The sequence below is a fragment of the Notolepis coatsorum genome, assembly GCF_963971535.1.
Source record: "Notolepis coatsorum genome assembly, chromosome: 7".
Taxonomy (NCBI): Eukaryota; Metazoa; Chordata; class Actinopteri; order Aulopiformes; family Paralepididae; genus Notolepis; species Notolepis coatsorum.
This window is the reverse complement of record NC_140171.1, coordinates 37,614,559-37,639,620: the sequence shown is the minus strand read 5'-3', so window position 1 is coordinate 37,639,620 and position 25,062 is coordinate 37,614,559. Positions and strand designations below refer to the sequence as shown.

Here is a 25,062-nt window from a genome sequence, read left to right as displayed (position 1 = left end):
CTGTGTTGATCTTGATGTTGTATTCTGCAGGTGGGGTATTGCCAGGGCCTGTCCTTCATAGCAGGCATCCTGCTGCTACACTTGGGAGAGGAGGAGGCCTTCCACATGCTGAAATTCCTCATGTTTGACGTAGGACTACGCAAGCAGTACAGACCTGATATGATCATACTGCAGGTAATACATTATACAGACCTGACATCATACAGGTAACACATTATACAGACCTGACATCATACTGCAGGTAATACATTATACAGACCTGACATCATACAGGTAACACATTATACAGACCTGACATCATACAGGTAACACATTATACAGACCTGACATCATACAGGTAACACATTATACAGACCTGACATCATACTGCAGGTAATACATTATACAGACCTGACATCATACAGGTAACACATTATACAGACCTGACATCATACTGCAGGTAATACATTATACAGACCTGACATCATACAGGTAACACATTATACAGACCTGACATCATACAGGTAACACATTATACAGACCTGACATCATACAGGTAACACATTATACAGACCTGACATCATCATACTGCAGGTAACACATTATACAGACCTGACATCATACAGGTAACACATTATACAGACCTGACATCATACAGGTAATACATTATACAGACCTGACATCATACTGGTAACACATTATACAGACCTGACATCATACAGGTAATACATTATACAGACCTGACATCATACAGGTAACACATTATACAGACCTGACATCATACAGGTAACACATTATACAGACCTGACATCATACAGGTAACACATTATACAGACCTGACATCATACAGGTAACACATTATACAGACCTGACATCATACAGGTAACACATTATACAGACCTGACATCATACATGTAACACATTATACAGACCTGACATCATCACACTGCAGGTAATACTTAACACACACATTTGTTGCATACAAACCAGAAACATACACCTTTTTCCACATACACACAAAAGGAATCTCTCTTTCTGTATCAATGTATTACAATACCTGTTCAAGCTGATGTGTTTATGTCTATCTACTCCACTGTGTTGCTGCACCAGTCGTCTCAGTAAATATCTACTCCACTGTGTTGCTGCACCAGTCGTCTCAGTAAATATCTACCACACTGTGTTGCTGCACCAGTCGTCTCAGTAAATATCTACCACACTGTGTTGCTGCACCAGTCGTCTCAGTAAATATCTACTCCACTGTGTTACTGCACCAGTCGTCTCAGTAAATATCTACCACACTGTGTTGCTGCACCAGTCGTCTCAGTAAATATCTACCACACTGTGTTGCTGCACCAGTCGTCTCAGTAAATATCTACCACACTGTGTTGCTGCACCAGTCGTCTCAGTAAATATCTACCAGACTGTGTTGCTGCACCAGTCGTCTCAGTAAATATCTACCACACTGTGTTGCTGCACCAGTCGTCTCAGTAAATATCTACCACACTGTGTTGCTGCACCAGTCGTCTCAGTAAATATCTACTCCACTGTGTTGCTGCACCAGTCGTCTCAGTAAATATCTACTCCACTGTGTTGCTGCACCAGTCGTCTCAGTAAATATCTACTCCACTGTGTTGCTGCACCAGTTGTCTCAGTAAATATCTACCAGACTGTGTTGCTGCACCAGTCGTCTCAGTAAATATCTACTCCACTGTGTTGCTGCACCAGTCGTCTCAGTAAATATCTACTCCACTGTGTTGCTGCACCAGTCGTCTCAGTAAATATCTACTCCACTGTGTTGCTGCACCAGTCGTCTCAGTAAATATCTACTCCACTGTGTTGCTGCACCAGTCGTCTCAGTAAATATCTACTCCACTGTGTTGCTGCACCAGTCGTCTCAGTAAATATCTACCAGACTGTGTTGCTGCACCAGTCGTCTCAGTAAATATCTACCACACTGTGTTGCTGCACCAGTCGTCTCAGTAAATATCTACCACACTGTGTTGCTGCACCAGTCATCTCAGTAAATATCTACCAGACTGTGTTGCTGCACTAGTCGTCTCAGTACATATCTACCACACTGTGTTGCTGCCAGATCCAGATGTACCAGCTGTCTCGGCTGCTCCATGACTACCACCGGGAGCTGTTCAGCCACCTGGAGCAGCACGAGATCGGCCCCAGCCTCTACGCCGCTCCCTGGTTCCTCACGGCCTTCGCCTCCCATTTCCCACTGGGCTTTGTGGCCAGGGTCTTCGGTAAGCAGCACAGAGAGAGAGCAGGCTTTTTGTTTTACACGGTGGCTACTGCTATGCTGCTGAACTTTAACTCCTTTGTTTTTATTGAATAAAAACAAACAAACAAACATGTGAGGTGCATATATGCATATACACACATACACATATACACACATACACAGGGTGGGTGCAACTGAAGTTAGGACTTGTGCATACTGTATGTGGGGGGGGGTAGGGTGCAACTGAAGTTAGTACTTAGTGCATACTGTATGTGGGGGGGGGTAGGGTGCAACTGAAGTTAGTACTTAGTGCATACTGTATGTGGGGGGGGATAGGGTGCAACTGAAGTTAGGACTTGTGCATACTGTATGTGGGGGGGGGGGGGTAGGGTGCAACTGAAGTTAGGACTTGTGCATACTGTATGTGGGGGGGGATAGGGTGCAACTGAAGTTAGTGCTTAGTGCATACTGTATGTGGGGGGGGGGAGTAGGGTGCAACTGAAGTTAGGACTTAGTGTGTATGTGGGGAGGTAGGGTGCAACTGAAGTTAGGACTTGTGCATACTGTATGTGGGGGGGGGGGGGTAGGGTGCAACTGAAGTTAGGACTTGTGCATACTGTATGTGGGGGGGTAGGGTGCAACTGAAGTTAGTGCTTAGTGCATACTGTATGTGGGGGGGGGTAGGGTGCAACTGAAGTTAGGACTTAGTGTGTATGTGGGGGGGTAGTGTGCAACTGAAGTTAGGACTTAGTGTGTATGTGGGGAGGTAGGGTGCAACTGAAGTTAGGACTTAGTGTGTATGTGGGGGGGTAGTGTGCAACTGAAGTTAGGACTTAGTGTGTATGTGGGGAGGTAGGGTGCAACTGAAGTTAGGACTTAGTGTGTATGTGGGGAGGTAGGGTGCAACTGAAGTTATGACTTAGTGTGTATGTGGGGAGGTAGGGTGCAACTGAAGTTAGGACTTAGTGTGTATGTGGGGAGGTAGGGTGCAACTGAAGTTAGGACTTAGTGTGTATGTGGGGAGGTAGGGTGCAACTGAAGTTAGGACTTAGTGTGTATGTGGGGAGGTAGGGTGCAACTGAAGTTAGGACTTAGTGTGTATGTGGGGAGGTAGGGTGCAACTGAAGTTAGGACTTAGTGTGTATGTGGGGAGGTAGGGTGCAACTGAAGTTAGGACTTAGTGTGTATGTGGGGAGGTAGGGTGCAACTGAAGTTAGGACTTAGTGTGTATGTGGGGAGGTAGGGTGCAACTGACGTTTCTGGTTACTGTTGGGCACTGAGGTTTCCTCTGATGATTTTTACAGTAGTGTAGTTGGGTGGAGAGTAGGGGTGCACCGATATGAAAATTGGCCACCGATACCGATACCGATTGTTCAACTAACACAATCGGCCGATACCGATACCGATACTTGTGGCAAAAAATAAGTATTTGTAATTTTTTTTAATATTTCTTTTAATATTTTTTTTTATTTTTTTTATTTTTTTAATGAAACTACTGTATATTTGTATGTGTATGTTTGTATTTGTAGGCCTCTTTACTTAAAAAAAGGAAACATCAAGAAATATGTTTATGGTATCACTCCCAGTATCGTCTGGCGGCCTGCAGAGGGATACTATTTTCTCAACCAGAGCTTTCAACCAATGCAATGGGACCATTCTGGCGGCCTGCAGCGGGATACTATTCTCTCAACCAGAGCTTTCAACCAATGCAATGGAACCATTTTGATTGACAGTCGATTCGGCCAATTACGCCACACCGCTAGCACCCACCTCCTGCTGTTCTTACCACCAATCGGCAAGCGTTTATTCATTTTCTACTTCGGGCCATGCCGCCATTGATCCGCTTGCGAGAATGCGAGTCAATCTCAGAACCACAACAAGCTAATACGTTAGCTGCCCGGCAGTGCCCGCCGACCAGCGCGCTCCACAGGATTTTTTGTCTGGTTGAAAACTTTATTAACAGATTGCAGAATGGGTAGTTGGGTATGGAATGGAACCGAGCTATGAACGGCTTGCTTGCTATCTTCGGGTAAATACTATGCTTATGTAATTGAACGTGTAACTAACTATATAACGTTAATGCCACAAAACGAATGTTTGTGTCATTTTAACAGCAGATACTTTCTTAAATGCCATCCTCCCGACAGAGCGGTGTTGATGGGGAGCTCTGATGGGTTCGCTTGGTTGTTATTAGCATTGAACAGCTAACCGAAAGCTAGCGTTAACTAATGTTAAAGGTTTAGCCATAACGTTACGTTGGCTAAAGTTGGGGCTATTCATAATCCAGCAATAATGGCTGCAGACCTGCAAGCAAAGTACAGCAAGTCACATTTTCACTAGTAACGTTAGTTTTCTGCCTCCCGGTAGTTCATGCTGCAACGGAATGGAACTGAGCTATGAACGGACTCGGAGTAATGCCTTGCTGCTATGGGTAATAATAATATGCTGATGTTATTGTCCGCAACGGAACACTAACTATATAACGTTAATGCCACAACGAATGCCTTGTTAATCATAAGTAGTAACTTTCATGCAGTAGCTTGTGTGTGTGTGTGGGGGACGGCGGGCGTTGTGCAGGTAGGTCGCGAGTGAACTTTTTTTTTTTTTGCCTTTTGACGCTACACAAATTGATGGCTCTTTATCGGCGACTGCTATCGGCACATTTGAGCTTATCGGCCGATAGGCCGATAGCAGTCAACAAGGCACTTATCGGCCGATACCGATACCCGACCGATATATCGGTGCACCCCTAGTGGAGAGGCTCAAGCTCTACAGATGAGCATCTGGATATCTACCTTGTTTGCTAGATCGGGTCCTCAAGAGACGTCTAACGGGCTGAACATTCTCCCAAGTTTCATGTCACGTGAATCTAGTGTTGCCCGAGCCGTCCGTTCTAGCACCAAAACACAGCTGTTTTTAGAGAGAATGCTATCGAATGTGTGTGTGCTGAGTAGGAGGAGGCGGTGTGCGTGTGTGTGCGTGCGCGTGTGTGTGTGTGTGTGCGCGCCACTGTCGGAGGTATTGGCCTCAAATGCAAATCAGCTCTGTGTGCAGAATTATAAAGTCAAAACCGGCCGCGGAGGCTCTGCTCTTGTCATATTTAACAAGCTAATAGTGACAAGACCTGCAAACTATTTTCAAGACGAGAGGAGGGCTGAGGAGGTGGGCTGTTGGGCAGTGTGTGTATCTGAGTGAGTGTGTGTGTAGACAGTGATGTGTGTCACTGACGTAGCATTTTCATCCACTATTTACTATTACACTGTGTGGAAAGGTATGGCAATGCACATTATGTTATTAATTATTTGGTTGAAAATATGCCTGATTAAAGCAAAACAATAATTATCCTCTCAGAGAGAGAGAGGGCAGGAGCCAGAGTAGAGAGATTAGGCAACTATTGGCTGTCAATGGGATCTGCCATGTTTGAGTGCAAATGATTCACACACCACAGAAATAGATTGTCCCAGAACAAATTAAACTATATAATCAGGCCAAGCAGGTTACGGCTACCACCAGTAATGTCCAGATTAAAAAATAAAGGACCTAAATGCCACAATTTAGATGAAGGCCATAATACCAGTGATACTTTAGAAAATAACCTTGCTATACATGTATGTCTTGGCTGTCAAAAGCCATTGCAAAGGCAGATGTCACATTTGAGCAGGTCAAAACAATGTAAATTACATTACCACATGAAATCCTTGCATCAACAAGAAATTGTGAAACGATCAAAAAAAAATTTATGCATGGCACACTTCCAAACATCAAAAACTGCAAGAACATAAACAAACTGGGGTCAATGTAGGCCTACACCATGTTGAACAACCTCCACCATGTCTGAACGAGAAAGAGGCCACTCCAAATGAAGTGAGTGCAATGGATATGACGGCTACAAGGGAGAGATGGTTGCAGGGTATTTGTGTAGATGTCATTGGAAAAAGTGTTTCATTGTGTAATGTAAATAAAAACACAGAGATTGAAACAATAATGTAATCGGGCCAAAGAAAACCAGAAGAGAACAGGTTGCAGCTACTACCAGTGATGTTGCGTTTATTATCATTTGCTAAACCAATTTGGTGCAACATTTAACCATTTTGGATGAGAATTGATGAACATGGTCAACAATCCCTCCAACATACACCATTAACACATTGAGTGCCAGCCACAAGAAATCTTGTGATTTCATGCCATGCGTTGAGTGCCAGGGACGAGAAATCTCATTATTGAATCGTTATTGCTTTTATTAGCGATATCCATTAATTTTTCATCAATCTAGCCTCACGTTATCATTGGGACTGTCTATGAGCTTGAACAGGGAAAATACTGCCCCTATCATCTTCCGGATGGTAATGCACCCATTGGATTGGACTCAATGGAAATGCATGGGGGGGGGGGGGGGGGGGGGGGGGGAATCCGGAATCCACATTTTACTTCTCAGGCATGTAACCGGAGACGATTGGATTCATTGTGGACACTCAAAGCAGTGTGGAATATGTGTTTCAAGGTTGGATCGTTGGATCAATAAACACAATCGATATTTGGAATGGCGATTAGGAATTGGAATAATCTTTTTGCAGAACATCTGATGTGAGGTAAGGAATCTATTTTACCAGTCTTGGGGTAATCAGATGTTTCTTTCACATATTCCACAACGTGTCTCCTATGTGTGTGTGCGTGCCGTTAGCGCCAGGCAGGGCATAGATAATCGATTTTTCACAAGTACACATATACTATCGATAATATAGCGTTTATTTGAAAACTATTCATAAATCAGCCGGAAAATGACAACGTGTTGTGTGTGTTCCAGTAAAGAGCTATTATCACGGAATCTTTTTTTTCTTCTAGACATTTCCAAAAACTTCAGTTTTTCAAAACGGTATAAAACGGAAATGTACCGATGAAAAAACGATCCGTTTCGTACATGTTGACTGCAAGTCATTGATAAGCGACGGGCGTAATATAGAAATAGCTCCGCGAAAATCATGAAATATCGGAAATCTGTCCAAAAAGGCTGGCATTCAAGCGATAAATCGTGCGCCCCCTGCTGGCACTCAAAGTGTTAACACTTTTAGCGCCAGAGGTTGCTGTGGGCCGTGTGGCAAGAATGCCAGCGCTTTATGAATGGGGATACATGCCGGTGTTTGCAGGGCTAAAACTATATTAAATATCATAGCTATGGATATAAAACTATTGCCCATTTGACATTGAGTATCTATCGTTCAATTTGTGAAAAAGAAAGACTTTTTTCATCCATACATTCCCGTTTTATATCGTGGTGAATATGAGTATAGTTTTAGAGTAATTCTGTGTAATCCCAGGAAACGCCGCTATGCAGCGTTTAGTGGATTTCACTAGAAACCGTGGCATTCCTCGCCTGGATCAACAATCAATCTGAAATCAACGCTATATTATCGGTATTATGTTTCATCATGCATGCATGAAAGGGTAGGGGGGGGGGGAGCTCCAGTAGCTCACCGCATATCTCGGCGCTATTTCTGCGTCGGGGAAAACCGTGCTGCGTCACGGATCTGGTGGACTCCGAGTTCGATTCCCGGACCCGCCGTCAATTTGCCAGAATGTCTTCCCCTGCTCTACATCCCGTTTCATCCTGTATCTGTCGGTCATGCTTGACCAGAAAAAGCGATAAACGCTAAAAAATAAAGTTAAAAAAAAAAAAAAAAAGTAGGGGGGGGGGGGGGGGGGGGGGGGGTGGTTTCTATGCTTCGATCGTCACCAACGGCATACGTTGTGGAGTAACGTTACAGTAACACTTTCAGATCACAATGAAGGCATGCTCGGATCAACGCAAGATTGATACCATATAGCCCTTACCTTGACTAGGATGTACTGCAAAAAGAATATTCCAATTATCTGATCGCCATTCCAAGTATTGATGTTGATCGTGTTGCCAACATAATCCACCAAAGAACATGAATCGGGAGTACTTGATTATCCTCAATCCATGTGTTATAACTAGGGATGTCTGTTATCGGCCTACCGATATTGGCATAAAAATGTGATATCGGAAAATCGGTTTTACCGTTCATGCCTGCGCAAGGATATGAGACAGGAATAAAGCTGGTACTAGTTTGTTCACCTAAGCGTATAAATACGGCACAGGTGAATACAGAAGCACTTAGTCAGAAGTCTTAGGAACTAAAGTTGAAGCCTCACCCACGATACGACGTGCGGTGAAGTATGGCCTGTTTGGCCCCAAATAGAGCATTGAGACCGCGTGCGAATTAATAACTGAAGTGTCAGAGTTAACGCTATAGTTAACGCTATTAAGTCAGTAATAGTCTATTTGTGTATAGTGTATCGTGCGGCTAAAGTTCTACAGTGACCAGCATCACCAACGTTTCCTCGTACCAGCTAGAGTGCTTATCCAGGCTGGGCTGCTTACCATGGCGCTTTCACCCGAGGGGCCCTAGACGAGGACCGTGTGGATTATGTACACTGGATAACCTACCGACGACTGCATAGCCCTTTTCGGCTGGATTATATTTGCTTTTGGTCCTGTAATTAATGGAGCGGAGAATCGCCGACACCCACAATTGTGTGGGATTTACCCTGTGAGGAGCCACGTCGAGTCCGCCTCTCAGAAGTCTGAGGCCGGCTAGCTTTCTTCCATGTGGAGCTACATGCTACGGAGAACAGCTGTATTCGTCTGCGGATCAAGATCTTATTGCACCGTCTCCTGTACTTGGAGTCTCCTTATCATCGTTGACCCAGACTCTACTACCGACAAATCCTCTACCCTTGCTGGCTTACAACCGGGGGGACCCTACCAGTATCTCCCGCTATATTACTAGTGTACCATAGATATATTTCCTAAGATTCAGGTTGTATTATTATCTCCTGCGTAATATGAGAATGGACATTCGTTATTGATTTGCCTACGCACATTCCTTTGCCTTATAAGCGCATCCAAAGTAAAGTAAAGTATATTATGTACCTTTTGCTGCTAATAAATACTTAAATCCAGTTTTGTGTGGAACCGAGTCATTGTGGGAAGTGTTCATCATTAGATACCTGTGTACTGTATGGCCAGTAGGAATGTACATAAGACGGTAGTGGTTTAATGATACCATACTTATCAATACAGTCAGGGAATTGTACCCCTCAGTTACAGGTATCGGTAAAAAAGCCAATATCGAGCATCCCTAGTTATAACCGCTCGCCATGCCTGACTAGGAAAACCCGGACCGGACTTTTTAGTTCGACGTACAGGCCAAGCCAGAGAGTTTCCAAGGATGTGCAATACCGACCGCAAGGCGGCAGGTGGCGGTATTGGACGTTTGCGATTTCAGACCCATTCCCAATGATAACATCAGGCTCCCTCGATGGATTATGAATGGAAATAGTGAATACAAGTAAATAACGACCAAAACCTGACTTATCTCGGGTCTGGCGTCCAATGTGTTGAGACGTGGAAATTCATGTTGTGATAACCCAATATAAGAGCCCCCTCTCTTTTTCTCTCTCTCTCTCTTTGTGTGTCTGTCCGTCTCTCACACTGTTTGGCCTCGATGTATATACTGTAACACATAATCACAGTGCAGCCATTTAACATGGTACCAGTTTTGCATGATTTTGTGAAGTGGCAGTTCTCATGTTGCGTCTGACTTTTTCTTGGCTGTGCAGTAGCTTATTCAGGATCTCAATTCAGGGCTTTAGCCTGCGAGTAAAATAGTTGCATAATGCAACCTTTTTTGTGGTGCCTGTTCATATTTGACTTGGCACTAGTGCAAGTTGGGGAGAGAGCACATATATGGTGAGATCTAGTTTGGGGTCCGTTTAAAATACCCCCACTGATTGTTGTGGTTAAAAGCAGGGCATGAACATTGACACCTGGTCATATTTAGAGATTTGAAGCAGTCTACTAGATGTTAGATTAGATTCACATTTAGTGTCATTGTACGGTGTACCGCACAAGTACAGTACAATGGAAATAAGTTGGCATCTAACCAGAGTGCAAAGGTAACAGTGAAGTGCATTAACAATATACAATGTACAAGTATAATTAATAATGATAGGTTATGAATTAGGCAGTCACGTTATTTTTCCAGTCATTGGGGGAAGAGGTTGGTGGTTGAGGAATGTGCCTGTGGCTGGTAGTACAGGGAAATGGTAAGTATGATGAGGAAGAAGAGGCTAATCACCTAGACAAGTGGGTGTTGTATTTACCAGAAGGAACACAAACGAGTTACTAAACATGTTTTATTAATAGTCGTTGGCAATACAATTGTTGTGCCTTCAAAGCATGAAATTGATTTAATATTGGCATATAATTAATTATGAAATATATTTCTACCACCTCATACTGTACTTTTCATTTAGTTTTTCTCCCTTTTATTTTTAACTCTTAACTTGTTTTTTATGAACTGTCCATAGCCATATTTTAAAGAAATTTGCCTAAAAGTACATACCCAAGTAAATGGAAGATTGCTCCACTTCTACAAGTTCCATTTGCATGTTCTTGGTATCTAGAGACATCTATGGACCTCAGGGAATGTATTCACAGTGTCAGACATATTCTTTTTTCTTTTTTTTTTATTATAATTTTTTGCACAAATCTCTCCAATATTCAACACATATCTTTCCACATCACAATATGCAACGTCCAAGATTTGCCTTTTTCTTTTTTTTGTAAGAACATACAAAACATGTAAAAGACTCATACAAATACATTAAAAACTGACATGGAAATTAAAAAAAGACTTAAGAAAAAAAATACTATATATTGTGCATATATATCCCTGATGCACATACTTTACATGTAGACCGATCTACCTGCGAGCAGGTATGTGCTGCATCTTCTATCGGGATGCCATCCTTCTCCATATTGCATGTGAGAGAATGCGTCTCAGATATGTGTGTCAGACATATTCTGTATGTTTGAGTAAATTGTAATGAACCACAGGAGAATATAAATTATTATTATTGAATTTTTTTCCATATTTGACGGTGAATAACACCATGCTAACATTGACCTAAAGTAAAACAATTGCTATTGAGCTCATTCAGCACCTTATTGAGATCAAGTGTCAAGAGACAGGTGATTTACAGTTTTTTTTGTAGATACAGTACTGAATTTTGCCATCCGGACACATGCAATTTAAAATATGAATATAGAATATCGGGCCTATAAATTACCTTATTATGGCCAAGTCATACATCTATGGATCGGGCCAAATCCTCTCTTTACAATGACGGAGTTAAATCTGGATTTAGTACGACCAGACGCCTGTTACAGGGCAGCAAAGACTGTGAATGAAATCTACTGTAAGTACAGTTACTTTTGTATAATATCCATAACTCCGCCATTTTTACCGGATTAGTCTAGACGTTCACAGAAAGTTCAAGAAACGATATACGTTGTATTTGATGGCAATAACGTTGAGGTTTGTTAGACCCGTGAGATATAAACACGAAAACCATGTCAGAAAAATTACGTGAAAAATGGTTGGACTTCTGTTTTCGGCGGCTGGTGTGATTATGAAATTTCGACGTCCATCCCCCGGGTCTCCTCTTTCTTAAGACTACAACTATTTCACAAGTGCTTCTTCTTCTCGCGTCTAAATCGTCCGCTTTCCGATGCAATATGCAGAGATTTTTATAAGCTCATATTTAACTAATAACACTTAAAATGATGGATGTCCGATTTTATATATATATATATTTTAACCTTTATTTACCCAGGCAAGCAAGTAAGAACACATTCTTATTTAATTTATTGTCAAAAGTATGCATAATGTTGTGTTAATTCCACAAAAAGAGATATGTAATGTTAATTACCGGAAATTATTAACACATCCAGTGCCGTTCACGAGAATTCTCGTTTCTGTGCCCCAACGGTTCAGTGCCATAAACGAAGATTCCCGTTTCTGGGTAGTTTTTCCTTTTTTTTCGATTTTAATACCCGATTCATTCTCAGGGTGCTGTGTGTTGGCTGAAAAATGCATAGTGGGAATCCGAAGGTGCAGTACCGGCCGCATCCTACCAGGCGGCGGTATCGAGCTACATTTCTAACATTGTATCCTCAGCTGTGGAATGACTCCAGGTCTCTAATTTAATTTCTTGTTCTCGGCGAAGCACAGTTCTGCTGGTTACATCGAAGCCCGTCAATTATGCTTGATCCGTATGTTATGGTCGTTTATAACGTCGATCAAATGGGGATTGGATCTATCAAGAAATTGGAATATTCTTTTTGGATTACTTTCGGCCGAAGGTAAGAGCGATTTGATGTCAATTCTAGCCTGATCCTGCAATGCCTTCTTAGCGATCGAGCTAGTAACCGTGTCTAGTGTTCAATGCGAATGCGGTTACCGACTCGAATAATCAGAAACGACCCCCCCCCCCCTTTCATGCGTTCATGATGGAACATAATACAGATAATGTGGACTTGAATCCGTAACAATAGCGGAACAATTCAGTTGAGGAACGCTAGAGTCCACAATGTAATCGACGTGTAGGGCTATTACTCAGCATTTCATGGATTGCGATAGTCCGCCCTAAAACCATACTTATATTCACCACGGTATAACACGGGAACGTATGGATGGGAAAAAAAATATTTTGCATCTTGACCGGAAGAAACCCAGTGTCAAATGACTATAGTACTGTATCCATAGAATATGGTTATAGCTCTACAAACAAGGTGACCGTTTACATGGGGTTAATAGGTGGTATGAGGGGTTAACGATGAGTAAGAGGCGTGGCACTGGATGTGTTACGTTTTTTGGGGGCGGAAACCCTGCATATATCGATATCTGTTGATATCGGTATCGGAAATTAAGAGTTGGACAATATCGGTATATCGGATATCGGTAAAAAAGCCAATATCGAACATCCCTACTTAAAATCATTGGTAAACAAACGTAGTTCTGATATAATATATATATAAATATAATACACTTTGACTGCCGTTTTGATAGGGTTGTTAGGGTCTTTACTCCTGGCTACATTTGAAAAGGAAATGCAACATTACTTAATACGGATTGTTTATTATAATAGATATAGCTATTTAAGAACAGAAATTCCTACAGTGGATGATTTGATTGATATTATTTATGATATTTTTAAGATGGAAATAATTACATTTTCTTTTAGACTGCAACAGTTTTTGAAGAAATAAAAAGAGAATACATTTTATTAAATTTGTATCTCGTACCGGGCTGATCGGGCTTAACACATTGACCACCAGCAGCAGGGGGCGCTGATCCCCCTTCAGCACCAGGTCTTTATTCAATGGATATAGTTTTAGACTGCGACATTTGCGAGTGCTTAAAATATATCTTATATTATATCTATGGGTCTAATAACGCCGTCGACTGTCAGTGAGTTGCTTCCAGTCAACATGCCCGAAACAGATTGTTTTTTCATTTGTACATTTCCGTTTTATACCGTTTTGAATAGAGTATGGTTTGGGTGCTTTTGAGTAATTCCAGGAAAAAGACGAGAAAAAGGCATTTTTAGTGTAATCCAGTCATCACGTTGTAATTTTTCGGCTGATTATCTAATCATCCTGAAATCAATGCTAGATTATCATTATTATATCTCGTCATGCATACATGAAATGGCTCTCGTAGCGCGGCGCTCGCGACCCCCCCAACGCAGTCAACGGTAATAAGCACATACACCTACACACAGATAGCTTTGATCGCGGTAGAAAGAAAGATCAAGTCCTTACCTGGTATCTGATGTAATGCAAAAAAAAGAATCCAATTATCTGATCGCCATTCCAGTTATCCACAGCAATCATGTCCCCGACATTACCGAGCGTTACACACGGACGGGCTGGCGGGGTTAGTATTCCATGCCGTCGTTGTAAAGGCCTGGCTCGCCTGAGTATTTAAATCTTGCCCGCCCGGCTCAGATCGGCTCCTAAAACACACCAGCCCATTTCCAATGGGATGCAATAGCTCCGCAAGGCAGTAGAGGGCGGTGTTGACCGTCTGCCAGCTCAGACAGAGTCTGAAGGGTATACAGAGGCTGCAGCTATGAATTCTGAATAGATATAGCGAATAAACGAAATAACGATCCCAAAAACGAGTGAACTCGTTTCTGGCGCTGAACGCATGGCGGGCAATAACGAGTTAACTCGTTTCTGGCACAGATTGTGTTAAGAGGTTAACTGTGGGGGCATTGAACAATCAGAAACTGAAAAATAAATATTTACAGTTTTATATAACAGTAATAGTAGCCTGTTAGTTATTATTATTGTCTTTTTTAATTCTCGTTTTTATTTTTAACTAAACAAAATGTTATGAACTGTCTGAACCACCACCCCATACGTTGACATTGGACAATCAGAAACTGAAAAGAAATATTTACAGTAATACATGAACTTCTTTTGCTGTTTTTATTCTTTTCCATGTTATTTATTACATATTGAGTCCATTGCTAGCTTCACAAATCACTTTGCTCTCACCTGAACACCGGTCTGTTTAAATAACCATGAAATACTCTGTAGGGTGTTAGTGGACACTAAGTGATAATTCCATGAAACATATGATGGCTTTACATGTTAAATGGATGAATATTGACTGAGATACAAGGTATAACCAGCTCCCACACGAGTTTCCCTGACTGATAGCCGGTGTCTCAGCTTGCTGCGCATTGACCACAAAATCTAGCGAATAACTTTCAATAACGTGTACGTCCTTCGACTGGGTTATTTTAAGTAGAGGAACTTAACACATCCAGCTAAAAACTACTTAATTTTGCAGGAATGCAAAGAAATGCAGCCCCACGCGCACACATCTGTCTCAGTGAATGTGAATGCAGAGTGTAGCACAGATGAAGATGACTGGAGCCTCGTTAACACAATATAATAGAAGTATTTTATTAATCCCGAGGGAAATTCAGCACCACAGTTCGCTCACAATGAACATTTAGTTGGTCAAAAGTCAAAAATAAGAATAGGAATAAGAATAAAATTAAAATACAAAGTCAGAGATATATGTATGTATTTATGTACATAAAATATGTATATACATTCAAAAAATTCTGAAATATACAGTCTGAAAATATACAGTAAAATGTACAGTAAAATGTAAATGTCCAGGAAGGTATACCTATAGTAGTCAAATGTAAATGTACAGGAACATATACAGGGATTGACTCTGTGCTCAGTGAGGCACAGTGAGGCGTTGTATGAAGCACTTCCTGTGACGTTCAGTGTTGCATCTTGGGAACAAAGGATAATAATGAGCATATTCTAGTATAAGAAACATCCACCTCGATATCCGGCTCATCCCTAGGGCAGGAGTTGGCAGGACTCTAAGCTTGTGGTGCTCAAGACACATATATCATTCTAACAGTTTAATTGGCTGGCAGGTATTAGCTTTCACTTCCTCCTAATTTGACCTTTTGTTATTCTCATTGTGAAATGCGTCATGTAATTCATAATTCTTTTTTGTTTTCCGCCCAATTTCCTGCATGGCGCTCAGTCACTGAACCCAATCCACTGGCTCCATGCTCTTATCGGAGCGTAACTGTGTGTGTGTGTGTGTGCGTGTGAGAAAAAGACAATGCACCGATGTTGCTTCACACAGCGGTATGGTCTCCGCCCGGCCCCGCCCCGGTGCACTGAAAAGGACTCGCGTGCACAAATGCACACACTTCATACGCCCGTCAGTCTGTTCTGTCTGTTTGTATACAGATACATTTTGGCTTGTATGTGTGTTTGTTCAGCAAACCCTTATGGACGTCAAAGCGTCAACAGTATTGTCATATCCTTTAAGTCTCTGATCCACACCGCTGCGTGTGTGTGTGTGTGGGGGGGGGGGGGGGAGACTGAGCCATTATACATTTTGACATGTCATGCAATGACGACGTCTGTCACATTGGAATTTCTAACCTCCTTCTATTCCTTCTCTCCTTACTTCTGTTTCCCCCCCCTAAACATTCTCTCTCTCTCATTTTCTCTTTCTCTCCCTCTTTGTCTCTCCCTCTCCCCCCTCTCTTTCTCTCTCCATCTCCCTATCCCCCTCTCTCTGTCTCTCTCTTTCTCTCCCCCCTCTCTGTCTCTCCCCCCTCTCTCCCTCTGTCTCTCTCCCTCTCCCCCCTCTATCTCCCTCTCCCCCCTCTCTGTCTCTCTTTCTTTCTCCCTCTCTTTCCCTCTCCCCCCTCTCTCCCTCTCCCCCCTCTCCATCTCTCTCCCCCCTCTCCCTCCCTCTCTCTCCCCTCTCCCTCCCTCTCCCTTTCTCTCTCCCTCTCCCCCCTCTCTCTATCTCTCTCTCCCCCTCTCTTGCTCTCTCTCTCCCCCCTCTCTGTCTCTCTCTCCCCCTCTCTATCTCTGTCTCTCTCCCTCTCCCCCCTCTCTCTTTCTCTCTCCCTCTCCCCCTCTCTCTCCCTCTCCCTCTCCCCCATCTCTCTGTCTCTCCCCCCTCCCTCTCTTTCTCTCTCCCCCCTCTCTTTCTCTCTCCCTCTCCCTCTCCACCCCCCCCCCCCCCCTCTCAGACATGTTGTTCTTGCAGGGCTCTGAGGTGATCTTCAAGGTGGCTCTCAGCCTGCTGGGGAGCCATAAGCCTCTGATCCTGCAGCACGAGAGCCTGGAGTCCATAGTGGACTTCATCAAGACTACTCTGCCCAACCTGGGCCTGGTGCAGATGGAGAAAACCATCAACCAGGTAGGCCTGGGAGGGGGTTCTATAAATTATAAAATGAAAAATAATAATGCATACAGTATTGAACATAGAGAAGGTTGACCCCAATGACACCTTCAGCTATAATCAAATACCTGTCATTTTGAATAATTGAATATTTGAATAACCGTGCCCATCCCTTCTGTGCGCGCGCGAGTGTGTGTGTACACTCAGGGATGGGTGGAAACTAACTGTAAGTCTCATGTTACATAATTAGACCACAAAAAATGTGAATGGCCCATGACATGACTTTTTCAAGTCTGTAAAGAAAGTTACTTTCCCACAGATTAATTACATTTCGGATTACTTTGTATATTACTAATTACTATTACTCGCAAAATATTGGTTCATCCTCCCTAATCTGCTTTTTTTTTAATATATATATAAGAGCAGACTTGCCACTGCACTCTCCAAAATATGACGATCTCTTTTCTTGATCCTCCAATCACAACCGTTGCTTGTCTGAGGGAAGCGACAGTTGTGACTGGAGGATACGAAGAAAAGAGGGCAGGGTTCGAGATGGGTCCCATTAGGAGTTTAAAAGGTTGAGAAAAGCCCCCAGAGCACCTACCTTGACTTCTGACCTCATCGCCGCCTCTCTTATCTCCTGGCGGGGATGGAAACTTACCACAGTTGTGTGTTTGTGTACATCCGCGCAGATCGTGTGAGTCGTACGTGGCGACTGATTGAACACCATCTAATTACCGATGCCCACGCTTTCAAATTCCCCTTGTGACTCGCTGCAAAATGTGTAATGCATGTGCCTGAAGTGGTAATAATGGTTTTATAATAGAACGAGGACACTGACGCTTTGACTGATGGCTGGTCATAAATCTTTCAGCCACACCTCATACCTTACAGGTGAGCTCATGGGTGGGGCAACCGATGAAGTCACTAGGCTATCGCGCGCGCGTGTGTGTGTACGTTTGTATGGTAGTTGGCTTGGTGGTTGTGTATCTTAATTTAAAATTGGTGCCGAAGTTTAGACTTGTGAGACTTGATATGTCAGGAGGTTGAGATCTGTGGGAGATATGTGTGGGTGTGTCTTTAATCCAGTTGCCAACAGTGCTGTAATGTGAATGTATCTCTAGGCGTTGCCAGTCACCATGAGACTGTGTGCGTGTGTGTTTGTGAGATGGAGAGTATTAGGTAACATTGAGCATGTTTATATTCTGGATACTAGCTAATATGTGTCTGAGATCCAATCCACTTCATTTATAAAGCACATTTAAAAACAACAAAGTTGACCAGTCACACAACAAATATTTACACAGAGAATCAGAGATAAAAAGCAGACAATAAAACATGTACAATATGTCACATAAAAAGGCAGGTCTTTCAAGCTGTGTCAAAACGAAAAGCCAAAGGAAATAAATGTGTTTTGAGGTGTGATTTAAACACCTGCTGAGTGGGGGCGCTGCCTGTCTAACATGCAGAGTGGGGGCCTGCCTAACATGCAGAGTGGGGGCATGCCTAACATGCAGAGTGGGGGCCTGCCTAACATGCAGAGTGGGGGCCTGCCTAACATGCAGAGTGGGGTCCTGTCTAACATGCAGAGTGGGGGCCTGTCTAACATGCAGAGTGGGGGCCTGTCTAACATGCAGAGTGGGGGCCTGTCTAACATGCAGAGTGGGGGCCTGTCTAACATGCAGAGTGGGGGCCTTAAATCAATCTTAACAGGAAGCCAGTGGAGGGAAGCCAATACAGGGGAAATGTGCTCTCACTTACATGTACCAGTTAGCAGACGAGCAGCAGCGTTCTGGACTAACTGCAAGCGAGAAAGGGAGGCCTGACTGATGCCAACATACAAGGCATTACAATAATCAAGATGAGAGGTCATAAAAGCATGTATAACATTTTCAAAAACATTACTTAAAAAAGGTTTGACCTTGGACAGCCTCCTAAGCGGGAAAAAGGTCTTTCCCACTACAACATTTTATCTGTTTGTCCATCTTAACTCTTTCTGCGCCAAAAATGAGAATTATCGTGTTTCCAATCCAACCGTTCAGCGCCAAAAACGAGAACTCTTTTTTTAGATCCTTTTCTCTTTTTTTACGATTTCCCCATTCTAAACACTCGCGTGTACCTGCCTGTGTCTCCCTGGCACCGCTGCCTACGTTAAAATTGCAATGACAATCGAATCCCGACAGGTGGCAGTATCGCCTACCTTTTGAACTGGGTCTCTAAGGTGTCTCTCTCTGTGCCTTGGCTGCAGGAATTCCCTCCCCCTCAAAGTGAATCAGAACAGCCATCTGTCGCAGATTTTCTTGCCTGAAACCTATTGTTTCTCGTATTATAGCCAGACCCACACGACAATGCACACGAGTAATTGCGATCGCGATGGAACTACATGGATTATTCATTTTGGAGTACCTTCGGACTAAGGTAAGGTCTATTTTAGGTCTATTTTACCAAACCTAAAACATGCTTTTGTATTGATCACAGCGTCGTATTTTACCGAACCTAAAACATGCTTTTGGTAACGATTGCAGGCCAGGGTTACAAGACAGGAAAACGACCCCCCCCCCCCCCCCCCCCCCCCATGATGATTTTGTGAAGAAACATCTATATATATACCTTTTGATTTGGAAATAATATATGTTTCAGGCGAGCAACCCGAACGATTTGCGCATATGCATATAACACATCATATCTCACTATCTAGAAAACGAGACTGGATTTTTTCGAAAACGGGGCGATGTTTAGCGTGCAATAGCGCACAAACGAAAGTATGTAGAAACTAACTGGTTTGTCAATGTTGGACTATAAACAGTGCCTGTCAAATGAGCCGTACTATTGTCTCCATAGCTATAATACAGAACACACGATGGGTCCGCAAACATTGCGAAAATGGTCAATAGCGCTGGCGCCATTGAGTAAAGATGGGAAAACAGCGTGGCGCTCAATGAGTTAAGGTCACAGTCAATCTTCACCCCTAGATTGGTGACAAACAAAAAGTCCAAGGGGGCCCAAATCACCATGGGATAAGATGTTTATATATATATATAATTAGATTAGATTAAAATATATTGTCATTATTAGGGCTGACCCCTATTAGTCGAATAGTCGACTAATCGATCAAAAGGAGCCGTAGTCGACTGCAAAAATAATATATATATAATATTATAATTTATTTAATTTTTTATCATTCTTTCGAAAAGAAAAGAGGCCTAGAAGCATGGCTAACGCTAATGGCACGCATACCAGAGGCTAACTGCCTAAGAAAACAGGCACAGAGGCACTGAAAGAGGCTTTCACCCATCTAATGAACACACTAGACTAGACAAAATCAAGATGTATCCATCAGTGGACCAATTGCATGCTTTCACAGAGAACAAGAAGCCTTCCGTCGACTCCTTCAGACATTAAGCACCCCCACAGCCCAAATGGAATGTAAAAAAAAATATAAAAAATTATACTTTTTTTTTTTCTCTTTTTTTTTTCTCGTTGACTATCGGCTAATTTTGGCGACTACAAGTCGACTATACAAATCCTTAGTCGGGGACAGCCCTAGTCATTATACAGCACATTAACTCATTCAGGGCCGCTTCTATACGTTAAGCAAGTGGCTTGTCCTTCCGCGTTCCTGTTTTGCGCTCTGATTGGCCACGCACGTTTCTGGTCATGTGACATGTGCGCCAATCGTGGGACGGCAAGTTTTTGGACGGTTAAGCTTAGGCGCTCTTTCGAAGTTGGTTAAGGTTAGAATTTGTCTTAGAGCATGGCGATAGAACGCCTGCCCTGATTCCAAACTCTAACCTTAACCAACTGCGAAAGAGTCGCCTAAGCTTAACCAGTGATAAACTAGGCGTTAGGTAGTTTGCAGGCTGTTAGACCCGGAAATAGGCGTAGAACTTGCCGTCCCACGATTGGCGCACATGTCACATTACCAGAAACGTGCGTGGCCAATCAGCGCAAAACGGGAACGCGGAAGGACAAGCCACTTGCTTAAAGTATAGACGCTTCAGGGCCGAGGATATTACTCATCCTGTTCTAGCTAGGCCACGCTGTTAAAGATAGGAGTGCGTCACATTGTTTGTAGAGCTATATCTATATTCTATATTATAGCTATGGATACAATACTATGGTCATTTGACAGTAACTATCTTCTGTCCAAGATGCAAAAAAGAATGAATTTTTTCATGAATATGTTCACGCATTATGCCGTGGTGAATATAAGTATAATTTCAGAATGATCCGGGCTAATTCCTGGGAGGCTGGATATAGGGCGCAACGTGAATTATACTAAAAGCATTGGCGTTTCGTCCCTGGACACGCTACTATTTCCAAATCAAATGTATATAATAGGTATTATGTTTCATAATGAATGCATGAAAGGGAGGGGGGTCGTTTTTGATGCTTTGATTCGGTATTACCACAACACACGCCGATCAGCTGGATCGGTATGAAAACATTGTTGGATCAAGCTGAAATTGACGTCAGATAGTCCTTACCTGTGGTCAGCGGTATTCCAAAAATAATATTCCAATTGTTTGATCACCATCTTGTCCATCTGATGTCTATCTGGTCCACGACAGAATCGAGCACAACAGCATCGATTGACCCGAAAAACGATTCAATGTGATCGAGTGAAGCCCTAGGCTTCCCTGTACTAAAAAACTGCGCCCGGAGCGGTTTAAATATTGAATAGAATTATTGGATAGAATATTAAAATCGGAAAAAAAGGAAAAACTATCCAAAAACGCCCTTAACTCATTGACTGCCGGGGATTAGTCGGGCTCCGTTCTAGCACTGCCACGCTTTAAAAGATAGGAGTGCGTCACCTTGTTTGTAGAGCTATAACTATATTCTATATTATAGCTATGGATACAATACTATGGCCCATTTGACATCACCTATCTATCGTTCAATATGTGAAAAATAATTAATTTCTTCATCCATACGTTCCTGTGTTATATCCTGGTGAATATAAGTATGGTTATAGCATGGTCTGGAGTAATTCCCGACAGCTAAGCTGTCATACAAAAACCGCATTGAAGCCCACTTCAACAGCGCCTCAAACCCCCGTCAGGTGTGGGAGGGTGTTAGGGCTATATCGGACTACAAGGGCAGATCATCCCCCCCCGTCAACGGCAGCGCCCCCCTAGCGGAGGAGTTAAACATCTTTTATGCACGTTTTGACAGGGACAATAAGGACCCGGTGTCGCCCCCTCTCCCCTCTGACGGCTCCACCATAGTCCTGAGCACTCATGAGGTTAGACTCAGTCTACAAAACATCAACACAAGGAAGGCGGCGGGGCCTGATGGAGTCCTGGGACGGGTGCTCAAGGACTGTGCGGCTGAACTAGCCCCAGTTCTCACCACCATCTTCAACCTGTCTCTGGGCTCATCCTGGGTTCCCGCATGTCTTAAAGCAGCCACAATAGTCCCGGTTCCAAAGAAACCTAAAGTCACAGGCTTGAACGACTACAGACCTGTGGCACTCACCCCCATCGTCGCAAAATGCTTTGAGAGACTGGTCATGAAACATATAAAAGCCTCCATACCGCCATCATTAGACCACAACCAGTTTGCCTACCGGAAGAACAGGTCAACAGAGGATGCTATTGCCATTGTGTTGCACACTCTACTGGAACACCTAGAGCACAGGCACACATATGGTAGACTCCTTTTTGTTGACTTCAGTTCAGCTTTCAACACCATTCTACCCAACAAGCTCCACAGTAAACTGCACAAACTCGGACTGAACACCACACTATGCAACTGGATCTTGGACTTTCTCACAAATCGCACACAACATGTCAGGATTGGCAAGCACACATCCCCCACCCTGCCCATTAGCACCGGGGCCCCTCAGGGGTGTGTACTCAGCCCACTTCTCTACACACTTTTCACACACGACTGTTGTTCCTCCTCTCCATCTAACCTCATAGTAAAATTTGCAGACGACACAACAGTGCTTGGCCTCATCAGAGGGAATGATGAGACCTCATACAGGAGGGAGGTTGAGCAACTAGTGGAGTGGTGCGATGGTCATAACCTTGCTCTCAACCCCACGAAGACCAAGGAGATGATCATCGATTTCCGCAGGACTGGTGACCTCAGCCACTCTCCACTCCTCATTGGGAATGAGGAGGTGGAGAGGGTTTCAAAATTTAAGTTTCTGGGCGTGACAATGTCTGATGACCTGTCCTGGGGGGTCAGCATTGCCTCTGCTGTGGGCAAAGCACAGCAGCGCCTTTTCTATCTTAGGAAGCTTAAATGGGCTAAACTCCCACAGGGACTGATGGCCAACTTCTACCACTGCGCAGTAGAGAGTGTACTCACGTACGGACTACTGGTGTGGTTTACTGGCTGCACCAGGGCAGAGAAGGAGGCCCTCCACAGAGTGGTCAAGGCTGCGAGGAGGATCACTGGAGCTAGCCTCCCAGATATCTCCACAGTCTTTACCTCCCGCTGCCTACGGCGTATAAATAACATCTTACTAGACCAGTACCACCCAGCAAACCATCTCTTTCAACTGCTGCCCTCTGGTCGAAGGTACAGATCCATCCAGTCCGGAACCAGCAGACTGACCAACAGCCTCTACCCACGGGCTGTCAGGCTGCTCAACGACGAACATCAACTTGCCCCCCCCCGCATCCCACCCCCGGTGACATAACTCCCACTCCCACATTACAACAATAACTGTGAACCGGACTTGCATTGCTGCACTATACAATACTTCATCCTTTGCAAGTCAACGCCCCCCCCCCCCCCCCCCCCCCCCTCCTTCCATCAACTCACTGGACTGAAATATTTATATTTATTAATTTATTTGCACAAGCACTAAATGCACTTGGGACAATGATGGTATGTTATATATTGGGACATTGATACTTTATTACTTATTACTATTATTATTGACATTATTATTTTGCACATGTTATATCTTATGTTGTATGCCAGTGGTGATGTTCCTAACAAATTTCGTTGTACCAACAATGACAAATAAAGATCTATTCTATTCTATTCTTCTAGCCTTATACGTCAATTCTACTATAAACGTTGCCGTTTCTTGCCTGTACATGTACACGCTATTATTCCCAAATCAAATCTATATCATAGGTATTATGTTTCATCATGAATGCATGAAAGGGGGGTCATTTTTGATTATTTGATTGCCAGTAACGGCATTCGTATTGAACACTAAACGTTTATCAGCCCGATCGGTATAAAAGCATTGCACGATCAAGCTAAAATGTATGTCAGATCGTCCTTACCTGTGATCGGGAGTATTCCAAAAATAATATTCCAATTGTTTGATCGCCACCTGGTACATCCGATGTCCATTCGGTCCACGACATAACCCACCACAACATATGGATCGGGGATATTTGCAATCGCTTCAATGCAACCGGGAGAACCGCTAGAGTGGCCCAACAAAGAAAAGTGAGCCCGGTGACATTTGACCATTGCACAGGCCAAGATACAAGGTTTCAAAGGGTGCTCGATACCGCCGTCTAGCTGGATGCGGCCGGTATTGCACTTTGGCGATCTCAGACTCATTCCCTATGGTAACACCAAGGTCCCTGGATGAATAATGAATACAAATATCGGAATCATGATCATCACGAATAACGTTCAAGCGTCCACTCCCAATAACGAGTAAACTCATTGGCAGGGAATGAGTTAACGGTTGGCGCCCAATAACGTATATAAATGTTGTTGGCCGTGAAAGAGTTAACATGTACATGTATATGTAGTACAGTACAACGAAAATAGATGTCTCATCCAACCCGAGTGCAAATGTAACAGTAAAGTGCAATAGTAATATACAGTACAATGTACAGGTGATTAAACTGTGTATAAAATATACTATACTGTAGTACTACTGAGTAATCATTGTAGTATTAATATGTACAGGCTATCATATGTATTATGTACATGCTATCATACAGAGTTATATGGGTAGACTATAGTATGGGGTAGGCAGGTTATGATTACAGACAGTGTAGGGCAGTTGTAGTGAAAGCAGTAGGTACTGTAGGTATAAATTGAGTATAGGCAATAGTTTCTTTCCGTTCCAAACTAGGCCAGTGCTCCCTTGCCCAGGATTGGAACAAGCTGCCTATCCCCATCAACCAGAGCTTGTGCCTCCACAGCTTCAAGAGAAACGTCAGGAAGTGGCTCATGGACAGAGTAGAGGAATAGCCCCCTATACTAAGAATGGGATTCCAACTGTTTTTAGTTATTGTGTGATAT

General features: G+C 43.3%; 1 protein-coding gene across 2 annotated transcripts in view; it reads left to right on the top strand.

Annotated features, from left to right (window-relative positions):
• tbc1d1 (TBC1 (tre-2/USP6, BUB2, cdc16) domain family, member 1) overlaps positions 1-25,062 on the top strand; it is a 182,643-nt gene that overhangs the window by 150,922 nt on the left and 6,659 nt on the right. For both annotated transcript variants that reach the window (XM_084318722.1, XM_084318723.1), the window contains exons 16-18: positions 31-174; positions 2,072-2,231; positions 16,673-16,842. In XM_084318722.1, coding sequence (XP_084174848.1) covers positions 31-174; positions 2,072-2,231; positions 16,673-16,842 — 474 coding nt within the window. The remainder of the gene's footprint in view (positions 1-30; positions 175-2,071; positions 2,232-16,672; positions 16,843-25,062) is intronic.